The sequence below is a fragment of the Muscardinus avellanarius genome, assembly GCF_963383645.1.
Source record: "Muscardinus avellanarius genome assembly, chromosome: 2".
NCBI lineage: Eukaryota > Metazoa > Chordata > Mammalia > Rodentia > Gliridae > Muscardinus > Muscardinus avellanarius.
Genome location: NC_137787.1, coordinates 141,238,201 through 141,256,234, shown reverse-complemented (window position 1 = coordinate 141,256,234; position 18,034 = coordinate 141,238,201). Strand labels below are relative to the sequence as shown.

General features: G+C 47.3%; 1 protein-coding gene across 1 annotated transcript in view; it reads right to left on the bottom strand.

Moving 5' to 3' along the window:
- Positions 1-18,034, bottom strand: part of EBPL (EBP like) — a gene marked incomplete at both ends in the record, with an annotated part of 31,884 nt that extends 13,850 nt beyond the window's left edge. The window contains one exon of the mRNA XM_080688833.1: positions 17,876-18,034. Within this exon, the coding sequence (XP_080544959.1) occupies positions 17,876-18,034 (159 nt within the window). The remainder of the gene's footprint in view (positions 1-17,875) is intronic.

The window sequence follows — 18,034 nt, the reverse complement described above, 5'->3', positions numbered from 1 at the left end:
TTTCAGCTCAAACCACCCTTCTTCCAAAAGCCCTTCCTAAACCTCCAGTGTGGTCCCCTCTCCTTCCCGTGTCACTACATGCCGTGTGTGACCAACGCTGCAGGATGCTGGTGGGTCTTCAGCCCCCCGAGTCCAAGTGTCATTGGGGTCTGGAACACTGTGTTTGCTAATCTTGAATCAATGACAAGTTCATAGCATGAATTACCTAAAAGAGATGCCCTGATGAGGCATTCAGAATGTACTACATATTTCTTACCATATTTGTGTCCTAAATATAAAGACAATGCATGCATGCACACACACGCACACACACGCATGCACACGCACGCACGCGCACACACACACGCATGCACACGCACGCACACGCACGCACGCGCACACACGCACGTACACACACATGCACACACATGCACGCACGCATGCACACACACACGCATGCACACACACGCGCACTAGCTGGGTGAGGTGGCACACAATTGTAATCCCAGTACTTGGGAGGCTGAGACAGGAGCATCATGGGTTTGCAGCCAGTCTCAGCAACTTAGTGAGGCCCTCCACAACTCAGACCCCATTTCAAAATATAAAAATTAAAATAGGACTGGGGACGTTGCTCAGAGGTAGAACACCCCTGGGTTCAATCCTTAGTCCTATGGGGGAAAAAAGAAGAAAAGGAAATTTAAAAAGAGGAACAACAACAAAAAGAGTATTTTTTAAAAAGGCAACAAATACTCCACTTAAAAAGAGGGGAAGCTGCTGGGTGTGGTGGTGCACACTTGTAATCCCCGCGCTTGGGAGGCGGAGACAGGAGGATTGCACAGGTTCGTGGCCAGCTGCACTGGCTTAAGAGATCCTGTTTCAAAAAATATAAAATAGGTCTGGGAGTGTGGCCTGGAGGTAGAAGAGCTTTCAGGAACCCCAGTACCACCAAAAAAAAAAAAAGAAAGAAAAAGTAAAAAAGAGGGTAAGCTGGGCGTGGTGGCGCACACTTGTAATCCCAGTACTTGGGAGGCTGAGACAGGAGGTTTGAGGTTCACAGATACCCTCAGCTCCTTTGTGAAGACCTGTTTCAAAATAAAAAACAAAAAATAGGCTGGGGGTGCAGCTCAGAAGTAGAATGCCCCTGGGTTCCATCCTCAATACTGCAAAAAAAAAAAAAAAAAAAAAAAAGAGGGTGGAAAAATGAGACATTTTACCAAAGAAGATATGTAGATAGCAAATAAACACATGCAAAGGCATTCAATGTCATCAGCCATCAAGAAAATACAAATGAAGACCATAGTGAAATATCATCCCACTACTATTAGAATGACTAAAATAAAAATAATGGTAACACGAAATGCTGGCAAAGACGTGCAGAAAATGTCTCACTCTGGAAAACTAGAGTTTGCCAGTTTCTTCTAAATTAAATTTGCAGTGATCATATGACCCAGTAATTGCATGCTTGGATATTTATTCCAGAAAAATAAAAATTTATGTTCACCCATAAACACAACACAAATGTTCACAACAGATTTTTTTTTGTGTGTGGTGGTACTGGGGTTCCTGGAAACCCTTCTACCTCCAGACTACACTCCCAGATCTATTTTATAGTTTTATTTGGAAACAGGGTCTCTTAAGCCATTGTGGCTGGCTTCGAACCTGCGCGATCCTCCTGTCTCCACCTCTCAAGCGCAGGGATTACATTGTATGCCACCATGCTTGGCAACTTTTTTTTTTTTTTTTTTGCACTGGGGTTGAATCTGGGTACATTCTTCCTCTGAGCCACACCCCAGTCCTATTTATTTATTTATTTATTTATTTATTTATTTATTCTGAGAATTCAACCCAGGGGCATGCTACCTTCAAGCCACACTCCCAGTCCTTTTTATTCTTTATTTTGTAATAGGGTCTCCCTAAGTTGTGGAGGGCCTCATTAAGTTGCCGAGGCCAGCTTCAAGCTTGTAATCCTCCTGTTTCAGCTAGACTGCTCCACGGGCAAGATTAGCAAATAATAATTCTTTTTTTGTACTTTTCTTGGTGCATTATAGTCTCACCTCATAATGCAGTTCATGGTGATAGGGACACACAGGCGCTCTAAAAAATAATTCTGATAAAGGCAAAGCACTGAGTAAAGCAGGGCGGGAGCCGCTTTCATGAGAACCCGAGAAGGCGGGTGTGGGGTGCAGGACTGTAATCCCTGTAGTTAGGAGGCTGAGAAAGGAGGATCACAGGTTCGCAGCCAGCCTCCTCAACTTAGTGAGACCTATTTCAAAATAAGCAAAATAGTCCTGGGGGTGTATCTCAGAGGCCGAAAGCCCCTGGTTCAATACTCAGTACCACAAAAACAAACAAACAAACAAACCTGAGAACAGGCCCTGCCAATCCTTGGAGGAGCAAAGGGCCTGTGGTGAGTCTTGAGTGTCCACCCCTCACTGCCCAGTATCTTCACCCTTCCCTTCTCTGTGCCACCCCTAGACCTGGCAGGGCTTCACCGCTTGCTCAGCCACGGGATGACTTGTTTCTCCATCCATCTCCTCACTAAAGTCCCTGAGCGCAGGGTCATGTTGGTGACAGGCAGTGAGCGCGCTCCATGCCTGTGCACTTCCGCAGGCTGATTCTCCCGGCTCTGCACAGGTATCCTTGAACCACATGGCACTAGCGGGCTCACTTAGTTTTGTTTTGTTTTTGTCCTCAAAAGAAATTTTTTTATAGCTCTAGCAGAGATGGAATGGGTCCGAAGGCGTAGTGTGCAAAGGTCCTCGGCAGAAGCATTCAGTGCATGGAGAAATGCTGTAGGTGGTCAGGGAAAGAGGACCCTCGCAGACATGGGCAGGTCTGGGGGGTGAGTGTGGACGGGTAGGTCCTTTTTCCCTAGGTGGTATAGTGGTTCCTCATAAGGACACTGCCCTTGTGTTTTAAGTAAAAAAAAAAAAAAAAAAAAAAAAAAAAAAAGGCGTCAAACAGATCCCTGGACACTTGGCCTTTCTCTTCATGAAGAAAGCAACATTATTCCGACACCACCAAACTTGTCCACCACTGTATTAGTCAGCTTTTCACTGCCATAACTAAATATCTGAGATGGGCTAACTTTATAAGAAAGAGGTTTATTCAGCTCAACAGGCTTTTTGCTTTATTTTAGTGGTACTGGGGATTGAACCCAGAATCCAGGGTGTTCTACATCTGAGCTACAACCCCAGTCCTTTTTATTTTTTATTTTGAAGCAGGGTCTTACTAAGTTGTTGAGGGCCTCACTACCTTGGCTGAGGCAAGCCTCGAGCCTGCGATTGTCCTGTCTCAGCCTCCCAAGCACTGGAATTACAGGCCTGCACCACCACACGCTGACTAACTCATAGTTTTGAAAGATGCAAGACCAAATGGTGACATGGCGCAAGCTCCAGTTAGGAAGCAGAGAGGAGGAGAGCCAGGCTTGGTCCTTTACAACAGCCCTCTCACGGGAACTGCCCGGGGGTCACACAAGAAGTACCATAAACTGCTCCCCACCCCCACACTTTTTTGGTGCTGGAGATTGAACCCAGGAGCATTCTACCTCTGAGTTACACCTCAGCCCTACTGTTTTATTTTGATACAGGGTCTCGCTATGTTGCTGAGGCTGTCCCCAAACCTGTGATCCCCCACCCCATCTCAGCCTCCTAAGTACTGGGATTATAGGTATACATCACCACACCCAGCTCTATAATCCCCCCCTTTTTTGTGGAATTGAGGATTGAACCCAGGGGCATTCTACCTCTGAGTCACATCCCAACCCTATTTTTTATTCTTTATTTTGAAACAGGGTCTCACTAAGTTGCAGAGGGCCTCATTAAGTAGCTGAGGCTGACCATAAACCTGTGATCCTCTTGTCTCAGCCTCCCAAATACTGAGATTACAAGCATGAGGCCGCCATGTCTGGCTCCATAATCCATGTGGAGGGCAGTGCTCACAATGGCCCAAGGACCTCACAGGGGTCCCCGCCTCTAAAATGTTCCACCACCTCCCAATGCCTGTGCATTGGGGACCAATGCGTGGGCCTTCGCTGGACGCTAGACCAGAGCAGCCCCACCGTGGCTCCTGGTGGAATCCCACAGGGTCCCCCTATAGGAAGGACCTTCAGATGAAAGTCAGAAAAAAAAAAACCAACGTAGGGAAAAGGGTTCAACAGCAACATTTTAGATGACATCTCTGAAAGGCTCTGTTTCAGACTGGCCTGTTCTGATCCTAAAGGAACTCAGGAGAAATGTAAATCCATTGCACAGGCTTTGGCTACAGACTGCACGATCTGTACCTCCCTTCCCACCAGTAAGACTCAATGCAAAACCCAGCAAATGTGGAGCAGGAGGAGGAGCCCCAGCTCCAGGAAGAGACCAGATGATGGTTCTAAGAGCCCTTGAGGGCTCCTGAACCAAATCTGTGCTACCCACAGAGACCCAGAATGGAAAACATCAGCTGTTATTTTGGCCAAGGGCCAAAATCTTCTGTAAAATCACAGAAAGCTGAGAAAGATACAGTTCCTTCCATGCAGGAACTTTATATGTAAGTGCTTTCTTCTTCCCCCTTAACGTTATTTCTAGGCTCTGGAGCATGAAGTGCATGTTAACTTGGTTATCAGCTCTAAAAGTCCTTTATCATACGTGAGGCTAAGACCCAGCCCTGTGGGACTGAAGTCACACGTGTAAGCTACACACTGAGGTTCCGGGGCTCAGAAGCCAGGAGAGTGGCACCTAGCCAAGGCCACCCGGAGGTTACTGCTACAACTGGATGGCAGGGCTGGGAGAGGTGTAGCTGTGAGTGTGCTGATGGACACTGAGATACAGTTAAGCTGAGTAAAACCAAGCACAGCAAGCCCTGTGTCCATAGGTCCTGCAGCCTCAGATTCAATCAGCTACAGAATGAAACCATGGTTAGGCCTACAATGGTCGTGACTCTACTGAACGGGCATGTACCTTTTTTCTTGTTAATGATAGGTTTACATAGTGTTCACACTGTATGAGGTACCACAAGTCATCCAGAGATGACTTTAATATATAAAATAAGCCGGGTGTGATAGTACATGCCTGTAATCCCAGCACTTGGGAGGCAAAGAGAGGACAGGTTCGAAGCCAGCCTCAGCAACTCAGTGAGGCTGTCAGCAACTTAGCAAGACCCTATTTCAAAATAAAAAATTAAAATAAGGCTATGGGTATAGCTCAGAGGCAAAATGTCCCTGGGTTCAATCCCGGCACCATAAGTAAATAGATAAATATAGAAAACAATGTGTGTAGGGGTATATCATGCCTTATACCACTTTATATAAGGGACTTGGGGATCCATGGATTCCTTGTGGAACCAATCCCCTTGGATACCCAGGGACAGCTGAACAGCAGGTAGTGTTGCTGTACTCATTGCTACTTTGACCCCTCTGGGCATCAATTTCATAAGCAGAAAAAAGAAAAAAAGAAAAAGAAAAAATAAAAAAGCTGAGAAAGTCCAGTAGCTGTCCACGGAATGAGTGCATGAACAATGAGCAGTTACATCAGGCTGCAGCTGCAGCATTCGACACTCTCCCTGAGCATGGCTCCTGTGCTATTCAACACTGCTTGTTTAAAGGATGGTGAGGACCCTGAACAGTAGCCCAGGTAGAGTATCTAACATCAGAGTGTCAGGTGCGGCAGGCGGGCCATGGAGGCGGGAGGGTCAGCAGCTGCTTCAGCACTGCGGATGGGCAGGGGCCATGGGTCCTACACTGGCCAATACCCGTAGGCTACGGGGAGGTCAAGGTCAGGGCTGCCAGGTAGACTCCCTGGCCAAACGGTCATGATGAGGTCTTTGAGAACTATGGATCTGTCACTCCTATGATGATCTGAGAGGGGGCATCAGTACCTGGGACTTAGTACATAGGGGTGAAGTGACAGGTCTGGATTTTCTATTTTTCTTTTGGTAGTACTGGGGATTAAGCCCAGGGCATTCTACTTCCAAGTCACACCCCCAGCCCTTTATTGTTTTTATTTTTGAGACAGGGTCTTGCCAGGTTGCTGAGGCTGGTCTCAAACCCTCCATCCCCCGGTCTCAACCTCCTACGCACTGGGATTGCAAGCATTCACTCCCACGCCTGGCTCATGGATTTGCTTTTCAATAGTTCAGTGATAAGCAGAGAAAGAAGGAAGCAACAAAGAAAGAAAGAAGAAATGGAGACATACGGGGAGAAGAATGATAAATGAAGCAAGTGCAGCAAAATTGGAAAATGATGGCTCCGTTTCTATACTAGTCTCTATATTTGTGCTTGTTTGAAATTGCTCAATGTAAAACTTAATTTAAAAGGATACAGAGTAACTCGTCTAAGTCCAAGGCTATACCGTGGAGAAGCCTCACACTGGCACTTAGCTCAGGCAAGAGTGCTCCTTGTTCTTCTGGCCTCCAGACGCTTCACCCCTGGGGTCTCAGACCACAGCGGGGAAGACTGGTGCGCCAGGAGACTACCAGAGGCTTCCCTCCTCCCAGGGTCCTCTCCAGACCCAAAGCTGCCTCTGCCAGGGTGTGTGGGTCTGACCAGCCTAACCACGCACAGGGACAGAGGTCTGCGGTGCCGAGCCCCCAAAAGCAAGCTGTTAGCGCCTCATCTGCCCGGCAGATGCACGTCTGTCAAAGAGGTATTTCAGAAGAGGTTGAGACCAGAGAATGGCAGGTTTGAGACCAGCCTCAGCAACCTAGCAAGACCCTGTCTCAAAAATAAAAAAACTATAAAGGGCTGGGGGTATGACTTGGAAGTGGAATGCCCTTGTTACTGTGAGTCCGCTGATGATTCCGCCTCAACCAACCACAGGGCCAACTACTTACCCTGGGCAGGCACTCCCGCAGAGGATGCTGGGAGCTTGTTAGCATTACAAGTGCATGTGGGTGGTACACGGGTGGGACCCAGGAGGGAGGGCTTCAACTGGCTGGGCCTGGCCAACACTCCTCAACTGTCAAAGCACTCCCCGATGGGAGCCAACAGGACTTTTCACATTTGAGTTTGGCAGCTAGTAGAAGGTAAAAATAGACACTTGGATGAAGAGTAAGGAGAGCCAGCTGCTAAGACCCCAAGTGGATGCTCGGGGATCCTATTTCCCTCTTTACACTGCCTGTGCCCCTTGGTAGACGATCAGGCCTCACCACGTCAGCCCTGGTCCCCCTGCTCTGGGAGAACGTGCTGGGCAAACTCTCTTGCTGTGCAGGTAGATGGCACAAGGGCGGCGGTGAGCTTGTGACGGGTCTCCTGATGACCATCTCTGGCCTTCTGCTGTCCTGGACAATGTTGATGGCCCCGGCACACCCATGGCATGCTGAGATTGCAGCAGGTTGTTCTGGACTTTGCTTTCTTTTTTTTTTTTTTTTCGGTACTGAGGATGGGACCCAGGGACATTCTACCTCCAAGCTACACCCCTGGCCCTATTTTTTATTCTTTATTTTGAAACAGGGTCTAAGTTGCAGAGGGCCCCACTAAGTAGCTGAGGCTGGCCGAGAACCATGATCTTCCTGTCTCAGCCTCCTGAATTACAAGTGTGCACCACCACGCCCAGCTGTTCTTGACTTTTCTAATATTTCTTCTGGTAGCTTATCTTGTGGTAGTGCATGCCTACAAGCTACACTCCTAGCTACGCAGGAGGCTGAGGCAGGAGGATGGCAAATTCAAGGCCATCCTCAATCTAGCAAGACTCAGTCTTAAAATACAATAAAAAAGGCTGGGGTTGTAGGTCAGTGGTAGAGCAATTTGCCAAGTGTACCTGAAACCCTGGGTTCAATCCTCAGCCCTGCAAAAACAAAGAAAAGCCCCTACAAATAGGTAGATAGATCTATGTGCATATATATAAAAGAAACACACACACATATATATGTGAAAGTTCCTACTAGATGCTTAAAACATGACCCAACTACATCTACTTAACTGAGCTGCTAACAAAACCAGCTTCAAAACTATAATGCATCATGACACATAAAATTAAGTGACAAAGGCTGTCTCATTTTCTTCTGTTAAGATGTTCCAGACCTGTAATTTTAGTAATATATTTTGGAGACTTCAAGACGGCTGCAAGTTGCAGCTCAGAGAAAACAAATGTCCAGGCCGTGCAAGTGACTGCTGCCTCTAAGTGACCGATTTACGGAGCCCCCAATGTACTCATTTCAATCCTTGGAGAAAAACTGAGCAGAATGATGACTGTATAGAAAGAAAAAGAGAAAGTATACACAATGAGGCTAAAGTGGCATGATTTTTTTTTAAAGCGTGCTTGAATGAACACCCAGACAAAACCGTGCAACATTCGTTATGAAGAGAGGGAGAAGAAAGCGGGGTGGGAACAGAGCCAGCGCGCGTAAACCCAGTCAACACTTATTAGCATTTCAGCATTTTCGAGTCTGACTCACAAAAACACCTCAGCCTAATCAGGCCGGATTTTTCCACGTCATGCAACAGCTCACATCCTTGTTTCTGGAACAGGCGGCTGCAGCCTCCTCCCGCTCCCCAGGAGGAGGCCTCAGCGACTGCAGATATGGAGCCTCCATCTCCTAATGGAATGACTCCCCACCGTTGATGGCAGCCGCCCCAGCAGCCTTTGTCACTGAACACAGAGTGGCCTGAGCCTCCCCCCCCCCCCAGGTCCCCACCGAGCTCTGCAGTCCTATCTGTCCATTGGCTCAGCCGCCCTGGGCCTGGGGCCCCATGGACTGCATAGCACTGCCAACAGGGGGCCCTGGCTGCTCTTATCTTGCTGGGTGGCAGGCGCTTGCCCTGCACCAAGAGGTGCCACGAAGAAGGCCCTGCTGATTGTTTTCTGTTTCCTTTCCCAGATACAAAGACGATCCCCACCCCCGCTCCAGTTTGGGTCTATCTATAATTTACAGCAATCAAATAAAGTCTACTTTATTTATTTTTTTGTGTGGTACTGGGGATTGAACCCAAGGGTGTTCTACCTCTGAGCTACACCTCGAGCCCTGTTTTATTATTTAGTTTGAAATGGGGTCCCACTAAGTTGCAAAGGCCCTTCCTAAGTTTCTGAGGTTGGCTGGGAACCTGTGATCCTCCTGTCTCAGCCTCCCAAGTACTGGAAGTACAAGTGTGAGCCACTTTATTATTTATTTATTTGGTATGGGACATTGAACCCAGGAGCATTCTACCTCTGAGCCACACCCCAAGCCCTATTTTTTGCTTTTTATTTTAAAACAGGGCCTCCCCAAGTTGATAAAGCTAGCCTCAAACTTGCAATTTTCTTGTCTCAGCCTCCCAAGTACTGGGATTACAGGTGTGTACCACCACACATGGTTTAAAATCTACTCTTACACAAAATCAAAACATTTTCTTTCTACTTGATCATTCCTCCAAAACTAAAAATTTTGGTATTTTTCTCTCTCCAACTCCCCCTCATTTGTTTAAAAACTAAGACAATCATAGTAGGAGGCTCCTTAGCAGGACTGAACACTAGGAGTGGGTAGCCTCAGGTCCTGGAGCCCCAGGTGGCTGCCCTCTGGTAGGAGATGAAGGTCAGGGGGAAGGAGGGTGTAAGAAGCGCTCCTGTTGGCCCCGCCTCTGACCTGACTATTAAGGAGGTGTCCACCTAGTGAGTGTTGAGGTTGCTGGGGCACTGAAAACCAGACCTCCAATGGCACTGCTTTGCAGAAGCCCTGCTTGGCAAGATTAACTTTCCCCAAGGAGTTCTCCAGAGTGTTGGCCACTGAGAGCAGGCTAGTTAGGTATTGGTTGTCAAGTTCTGCCCATAAATGTTGTACATTTGTGTGTGTGTGTGAGGGGGGGGGGATGGAACCCTGGAGCATTCTACCTTTAAGCTATACCCTCATCCCTATTCTTTTTTTTTTTTTTTTTTTTTTTTTTGGTGGTACTGGGGTTCCTGGAAGGTTCTACCTCTGTGCTACACTCCAAGACCTATTTTTACATTTTTATTTGGAAACAGGGTCTCCTAAGCCAGCGCGATCCTCCTGTCTCTGCCTCCCAAGCGCAGGAATTACAAACATGCGCCACCACAACCGGCCAGGGAGATCTATTTTTTTTATTTGGAAACAGTATCTCACAAAGTTGCTGAGAGCCTCACTAAATTGCCAAGGCTGGCTTCGAAATTGCAATTCTCCTGTCTCAGACTCCCGAGTACTGGGATTACAGGCATGTGCCACCATGCCCAGCCAGAAACATGCAATTTATGCAACTTGTGAGTGTGTGTGTGTGTGGTACTGGGGATAGAACTAGGGGCATTCTACTTCCAGGCTATACCCCCAGCCTGATTTTACTCTTTTATTTTGAAGCAGGTTCTCACTAAGTTGCTGAGGGCCTCCCTAAGTACCCGAGGCTGTCTGTGAACCTGCAGTCTTCCTTTCTCAGCCTCCCAAGTACTGGGATTACAAGCGTGCACCACCATGCCTCGCTCAAAGTTTGTTTTTAAAAGACCATAATTGTCTGACACAGAAAAAGAACCCTTATGATGCGGTGTTTCATCCTTTGTACCATAAAAGAGAGTAAGAACATAGACCAGACACCAATATTAACATACACACACAGGCCACCTTTTATTCTAGAGCTTCAATGTAGTTCTGAGTTTCCAGGCAGGCCAAGTGAAAAGGAAGAAAAATTTGCTATTCTTGCTATCAGAGAGGAATAAGCAAACTCATTTTTTTTTGGAGGGGACGGGTCTGGGGATGGAACCCAGGGGCATTCGACCTCTGAGCTACACCTCCTACCCTATTTTTTAGTCTTTATTTTGAATACCGGGCCTCAGTGAGTTGCAGAGGGCCTCACTAAGTAGCTGAGGCTGTCAGCGAACCGTGATCCTCCAGTCTCAGCCTCCCAAATGCTGGGATTACAAGCGTGAGCCACCACGCCCCGCAAACTAATTGTTTAGAAGAAACTAAGTTTCTCCTCACACCTACCTGCAAGAGAGTCCTTATGGATTTCATATTAATAGTGACATTAATAACTACTTTCTTTTATATAAATAGGAGGAAAATTCTGCTATTCTAATAAGCACCAAGAAGACAAGGGTCATCTATTTTGTCTGTGCCTGGGATGGCACCTGATACCCAAGCAGGCATGTGTTATGTTTTGAAAATAGTCTCCTGGAAAAGCTCAGGTATTGGCAATCTAAATGTTCAGCGGTGAGATGACTGAACCAGAGATCTAATCTCATCAATGGATAAAACCATCAAATGATTAATACTTTGAATGGATTTACTGGGTGGTCACTTAGGCAGGTGGGCGTGGCTAGAGGAGTCAGGTCACTGGCAGTGTGGCCTTGAGCCCTCTATCTGTCCCTGGTCTTCCTCTTACATTACCAGTCCTCTACCACGGGCTGGGCCGCCATGATGTCTGCCCTGGAGTCAGCCAACCATGGACTGTGCCTCTGAAACTGTGAGTCCAAATGAACCTTTTCTGTGTGTTTTTTTTTTTTTTGTGTGTGTGTGTGTGTGTGTGTGAGGTATTTTGTGGAGCCAGTCATGGTGGTGCTTGCTTATAATCTCTGTACTTGGGAGGTTGAGATAGGAAGATCTCAGGTTCATGGTTAGCCTCAGCATTAGCAAGGCCTTATTTCAAAATTAAAATTAAAAGTAAAAAGGGTGCTGGGCATGCTGGTGCACACTTGTAATCCCAGTACTTGGGAGGCTGAGACAGGAGGATCACGTAAATTAGAAGTCAGCTGCAGCTACTTAGTGAGGCTGAGCAGCTTAGTGAGACCCTGTTTCCAAATGAAAATATAAAATAGGTCTGGGAGTGTAGCCCGGAGGTAGGTAGAATGCCCCTGGGTTCAATTCCAAGTATCCCACCCCCCCAAAAAAAAGTTGGTGGAAATGAGGAATAAAAAAAAGAATAGGATACTATTCTGAGATTCAGCTACATATACAACCATCTCTCTTGCCAGGTGACACTGTCTTGTTCATAATGCTAGAAAAAAGACTGGGTTTTGATCTGCAGAAGTACCAGCTCCCTCCCTCACACACACACAGTGGTGGGTCCTTACGAGAGCTTTCAACTTGGCAGCACTTTCAAGCTTTACAACATCAACACACAGCTGAACCAACTGTGACTCGCCAGGCCTGACAAGTCACAGGAGGACCAGAGGCAACTACCACACAGGGCATCTGAGAGCAGAACTGACGAGGGGCACAGCCCAGACAAAGGGAGGGGAGACAGGAGCGGGTGCCAGGCCGCAAATGGAAAGGCAGCTTTAGACCCAGCGATGGAGTGGTGGGGGAGAGAGGCCGAAATGGTAACAGTGAGGGGGGCAGACGATGATGTTAACCAGGAAACGACAATGAGCAAAATATACAATTATATATATATAAGTTATATATATAATTGGGACTGACGCAGACACTGGGCCTTAGATTCCCTCTCTCCCTTCCTTCCTTATACTGGGGATTGAACCCCAGAGCGCAGTCTGCCTCTGAGCTATACTCCTGACCTATTTTATTTTTTATTTTGAAACAGGTTCTTGCTAAGTTGCTGAGGCTGACCTTGAACCTGTGATCCTCCTGTCTCAGCCTCCCAAGTATTCAAATTATAAGCATGTGCCACTGCACCCTTCCCTTCCTTTTCTTTTTTGTATTGGACATTGACCCTGGGGACATTTTACCTCTTAACATACACCCTTTTCCCTATCGTTGCCGAGAATCTCACTAAATTGTTGAGGCTGGCCTTGCACCTGTGATCCTCCTGTCTCAGTCTCCCAAGTATTCAGATTATAGGCGTGAGCCACCAGGAAAAATGGAGAGAAAAGACAAAGTAGTACAGACCATCAGGGGGATTTATCAGAGGACAAGTTTTCAGAGATTCAGGTCAACACCTTCCCTCGGCACATCCCCTCCCGGCTCTTCCTCTTGCTGGCAAATGCAGCGCTCAGCCCTCCCTGTCTTCTACAGAGCCCAGGCCCCAGTCCTTCCCCATCCTGCCATGTTCTCCTCCTTCTCTCCCTCCACCCGGTCCTTCATGGGCTGACCCTCCCCCTTGCTGGCCTCAGCTTGCCCCTGTCCAAACACCCACCCTCTTGGGAGACTTGCCTAGTTCCAGGCACCTTCGTCTTTACGTTTCTTTCTTTTTGCAGTGGTGCTGCTTGTCCAGCTGTCTGGAGTTCCCAAGCCCTGTCCCTTTGGGTTATGGATCTTTCATTGAATAGGCACCACAGGAAGCACGGACAACTGAGAGAAAGGCGACTGGAAAAAGGGTGCGATCCCCGGCTCCTGCCTGACAGGAAGCCCCACAGGCCACTGCGTTCCTCTTGGCTTCCCTGGAGTCTTCTCCCCTTTCTGAAGTGGCCTCTTACCATCTATCAGACAATGTCTTTATGGCCAGCTTCAAGACAGAAAGGCGAGGAAATATTCAAGTATATTTTTAGTTTCTATGACTCATTTTGGGGAAGAGAAATTCTAGTTTCTCTGGCCAACACTGGGGAGAAAAAGGAGCAGGGAAAGGAGGGTAGGGTCAGAGGTGTGTGTGTGTGTGTGTGTGTGTGTGTGTGTGTGTGTGTGTGTGTGTGTGTGTGTGATTCTACCTCTGAGCTACACCCCAGCCCTATTTTATTTTTTATTTTGAAACAGAGTCTCACTTAGTTGCAGAGGGCCTAAGTAACTGAGGCTGGCGGTGAACTGCGCGATCCTGGGATTACGGGTGAGGTTGCACACCGCCACGCCTGTCCGAGAGGGAGAGACCTTGCTTTCTGAGGCCTGAAGTGAAGGACTCCACTGTCCTTGTACCTTTATTGCTTGAAGGCTTTCCCAAAGTTGTTTGAGGAAGAAGAACAAAAGAGCAAATACCTTGACAAAAGATAAGCACATTGCTCTAGTCAGTTAGGAAATAACAAGGGCTATGGGAGTTACAAACCAGGAAATGTGGACAAAACCCCCAATACACACATCATCGCAACCGTGCAACGTCCTTGCTCAAAACCCCTCAGCGGCTCCCCACTACACAGTAAAATCCAGACTCTTCCCTTCCTGTCAAGCTCCCAGACGGACCTCCCACCCGTCACGGGAACCCAGTGCTCCGAGGGATCTGGACTTTGGGGTGCTCCCTGTACGCAGGTTCCCACATGCTCACTAGACTGCGGGAGAGGGAAAACCCGCAAAGCACCAGGACCTGACACGCCCGGGGGGCTTTGGACAGACTCCTCCAGTGCACCGTGGGAAGTGCATCTGCCCCCATCTGGTCACACTGAGTGAAGACCAACACCAGGTGGAGTCCACGGTCAACACGCTGGTTGAACTTTTTTTTTTTTTTTGGCGTATGGAGGATTAAAGTCGGGGACGTCCTACCTCCAAGCTAAGTAAAACCCCTACCCCCATTTTGTATTCTTTATATAGAAACAGGGTCTCACTAAGTTGCGGAGGGCCTCATTTAAGTAGCTGAGACTGGCTGTAAACCTGCAATCCTCCTGTCTTAGCCTCCCAAGTACTGGGATTATAAGTGCCCGGCTTCCTGATTGGATTTCTGCCAGGTGAACTGCCTCTGCGAGTGCTGGGGGCACTCTGGCTAACAGGGGAGCTCTGAGTTTGGTAGCCACCAGCAAACTCATGCATCTTCCACATGCAGGTGAGTTGTAGGTTGTTTTCAAAGCTCCACTTCCAGTATAGCTCATCCCATATTTCTGGGTATTCTTGCAATAAACTCCCAACCAAAGATAATATAGGTATGCCCTTTCCTTGCAGGCCTCAATTGCTTAATTCTAGGGTCTAGAGATAGCTCTGAGAGACATATATAAAGATAGTGGTGGAACAGGTGTGCGTGGTAGATCACACCTGTAATCTCAGGATTTGGGAGGTTGAGACAGGATTGCAGGTTTGCAGATAACCTCAGGAATTTATCAAGGCCCTCCACAACTTAGTGAGTCCCTGTCTCAAAATAAAAAATAGGGCTGGAAGTGCAGCTCAGAGGTAGAATGACCCAGGATAATCCTTACCTGGTTCTCAGTGTGTGGGCACAATGGTATAAGCACTGTTTGTAACAGCAGAATAAAAATGTGTACATAAGTATGAGTTGGTTAAATTTGCAAAATATATCTCAATTTCAGAGGCATTAAAATGTCTGTCAGATGGCCCAGAGTAGTTATACAAGATCCCTGATGTTGAAATATGTGAAAAAGATATGCATCTTAAGACTTGATGAACCAAGGTGGAGTGAGTGAGCTCACAGTGGAACAATTTGTAGCTGGGACAGGTCAATGACCCAGGAAGGTGTGGTGTGAGGGTCATTTCCTTCAGAATTGGGAACAGGGAGAGAAGAACCATAATTCCACACTTTATCAAGGAGCCACAAATGGGGGGGGATTATCTGTAGCAATCTGTGCTTACGAAGTAGATTTTAAAAACTAGCAGGTGGACATATAGGCATATATTTTAAGTCTTTTCATACCTTTTTGTCTATGTCTGAAATCTTAGCCGGGCATGGTGGCACACACTTATAATCCCAGGATGTGGGAGGCTGAGACTGGAGGATCACAGCTTTGCAGCAAGCCTCAACAACTTAGTGAAGCCCTCAGCAACTTAGTGAGAACCTGTTTCAAAATAAAGAATAAAAAAATAGAGCTGGGATTATAGCTTGAAGGTAGAAATGTCCCTGGGTTCAATCCCCAGTTTTGTGAAAAATAGATAAAAAAGTAGAAGTGTTATGATAAATTATTCTTTACGTGACCTAGCAACCTAGTTTATTGCTCTGTTCTTGGGCAGCTCATGTGTTCAAGGGATAGCTTAAAAATAAATTCTATAGGCCAGGCGTTGTGGTGGCGCACGCTTGTAATCCCCGCACTTGGGAGGCAGAGACAGGAGGATCGCGCAGGTTAGAAGCCAGCTGCGCTGGCGTAAGAGACCCTGTTTCAAAAATATAAAATAGGTCTGGGAGTGTAGCCCGGAGGTAGAAGGGCTTCCAGGAACCCCAGTACCACCAAAAAAATAAAAAATAATAAATTCTATAAGTGCCTATTGAGGGAACTATTCATGGTTTCTTATCTCCCCTTTGACTATTAGGAAAGAGCATTTCAGCTGGGCCTACTGGCGCACGCTTGTTATCCCAGCATTTGGGAGGCTGAGGCTGGAGGATTGGGGTTCGCAGAGGGCCTCAGCTACGTAGTGAGGCCTTTCACAAATCAGTGAGACCCTGTTTCAAAACAAAACAAACAAACAAAAAAAAAACCCCTAAGATGGCCATGGTGTTACATGCTTGTAATCCCAGTACTTGGGAGGCTGACACAGGAGGATTGTGTGGGTTCAAAGTCAGCCTCAGCTACTCAGTGAGGCTCTCAGCAACTTAGTGAGACCCTGTTTCCAAATAAAATATAAAATAGATCTGGGTGTGTAGCCCAGAGATAGAAGGTTCCTAGGTTCTATCCTCAGCACCGCAAAAAATAAAAATAAAAATAAAACCAAAAAGACTAGGCCAGGCTTGGTAACGCATACTTGTAATCCCAGCATTCGGGAGGCTGAGACCAGAGAATTGCAGCTCAAGGACAGCCTTAGCTACTTAGTGAGGCCCTCCACAACGTAGTGAGACCCTGTTTCAAAATAAAGAATAAAAAATAGGGCAGGGGTGTAGCTTGGAGGTTGAATGCCCCTGGGTTCCATTCTTAGACCCGCAAGAAAAAACAACAACAACAAAAAAGACTAAAAAAATTGGGCTGGGGTGTTGCTTGGAGGTACAATGCCCCTGGGTTCCATCCCTGGTACCGAAAAAAAAAAAAAAAAAAAAATCATCATTCCAGCAACAAGACCTTTGCTGTTTCTTTCTCAATATTATGCAGTTTGGCTTCACATCATCAACTGAAGTATCTAGATTTAAGCTAGCTTAGATTAAAAATAAAATACGTTTTTAAAAAACTTTTTAAAAAGTATGGAGAGGCCAGGCGTGGTGGTGCACGCTTGTAATCCCCGCGCTTGGGAGGCAGAGACAGGAGGATCACACTGGTTCGAAGCCAGCCTTGCTGGCTTAAGAGACCCTGTTTCCAAATAAAAAATATAAAATATGTCTGAGAGTGTAGCCCAGAGGTAGAAGGGTTTCCAAGAACCCTAGTACCACAAAAAAAAAAAAAGAAAAGAAAAAGAAAAAGAAAAAAAGTATGGAAAGGCATTTCAGTAAGTTTCCTTAAATGCTATTTTAAATGTTGGAGTGAATTTTTAAGGACACACGTTTCCTAAAGCCTGGAGTGATACAAATAAATGTGGGCTTTGGAGTAAGAATCATACCAGCTGTGTGGCACTGGAAAGCCACTTAACTTTTCAGGACCTGTTTTCCTCTGTGAAATAGGGACAATAACTACTTTATAGGATATTGTAAAGTTAAGAAATTTTAAACACGGTACTGTGCCAGGCATACAGTAGTAAGTAGTGCCCAATAAATGGTGATTACTATGAAGGCACCGAGTTTTGTCTTGGTGCAATCTGCAATAAAAAAAAAAACAAAAAAACCGATCTCATCTCTTTTCTCTCTCTCAAGACTAGAGGTATTCTACCTTCCAGCTGCACCGCCAGCTCTACTTACTTGTGTGTGTGTGTCAGTTGGGGGTGAAACCCAGAGGCATTATATCCAGGCTATACTCCCAGACCTATTTTATATTTGGAAACAGGGTCTCACATATTTTTTTTGGCACAGGGTCTTGATAGGTGGCTAAGAGCCTCGCTAAATTGCTGAGGCTGTCCTCGAACCTGCGATTCTCCTGTCCCAGTGCTGGGGTTACAGACGTGTGCCGCCTCGCCCCCTCCAGCAATTTTCAAGGGGTTGGTTTAGTTTTAAATTGGGCGGATGAATGGGCAGCAGCAGGAAGGCGGCGCGCTGGGTTCCCAGACTTGGAATCAGGAGGTGCAGCCCCTGGCCGGGGGCCCCCAGGCCCCGCCCCGCGCACCCCACGCCTGGCAGGCCCGGGCGCCCTGGGCGCGGGCGGCGGGGCCCAGCGCGGGAGCCACTTACCAGCGCCCAGTGCACCAGGGCGTCGTAGCAGAGCCAGGCGAGCGCCGCGCGGTCCGCCCGCCCCAGCCCGCGGCCGAGGCGCAGGCCCAGCGCGCAGCCCAGCGCCAGCAGCGCCGCGCACAGCAGCAGCGAGCGGCCGAGCGCCCCGCCGGGATCCAT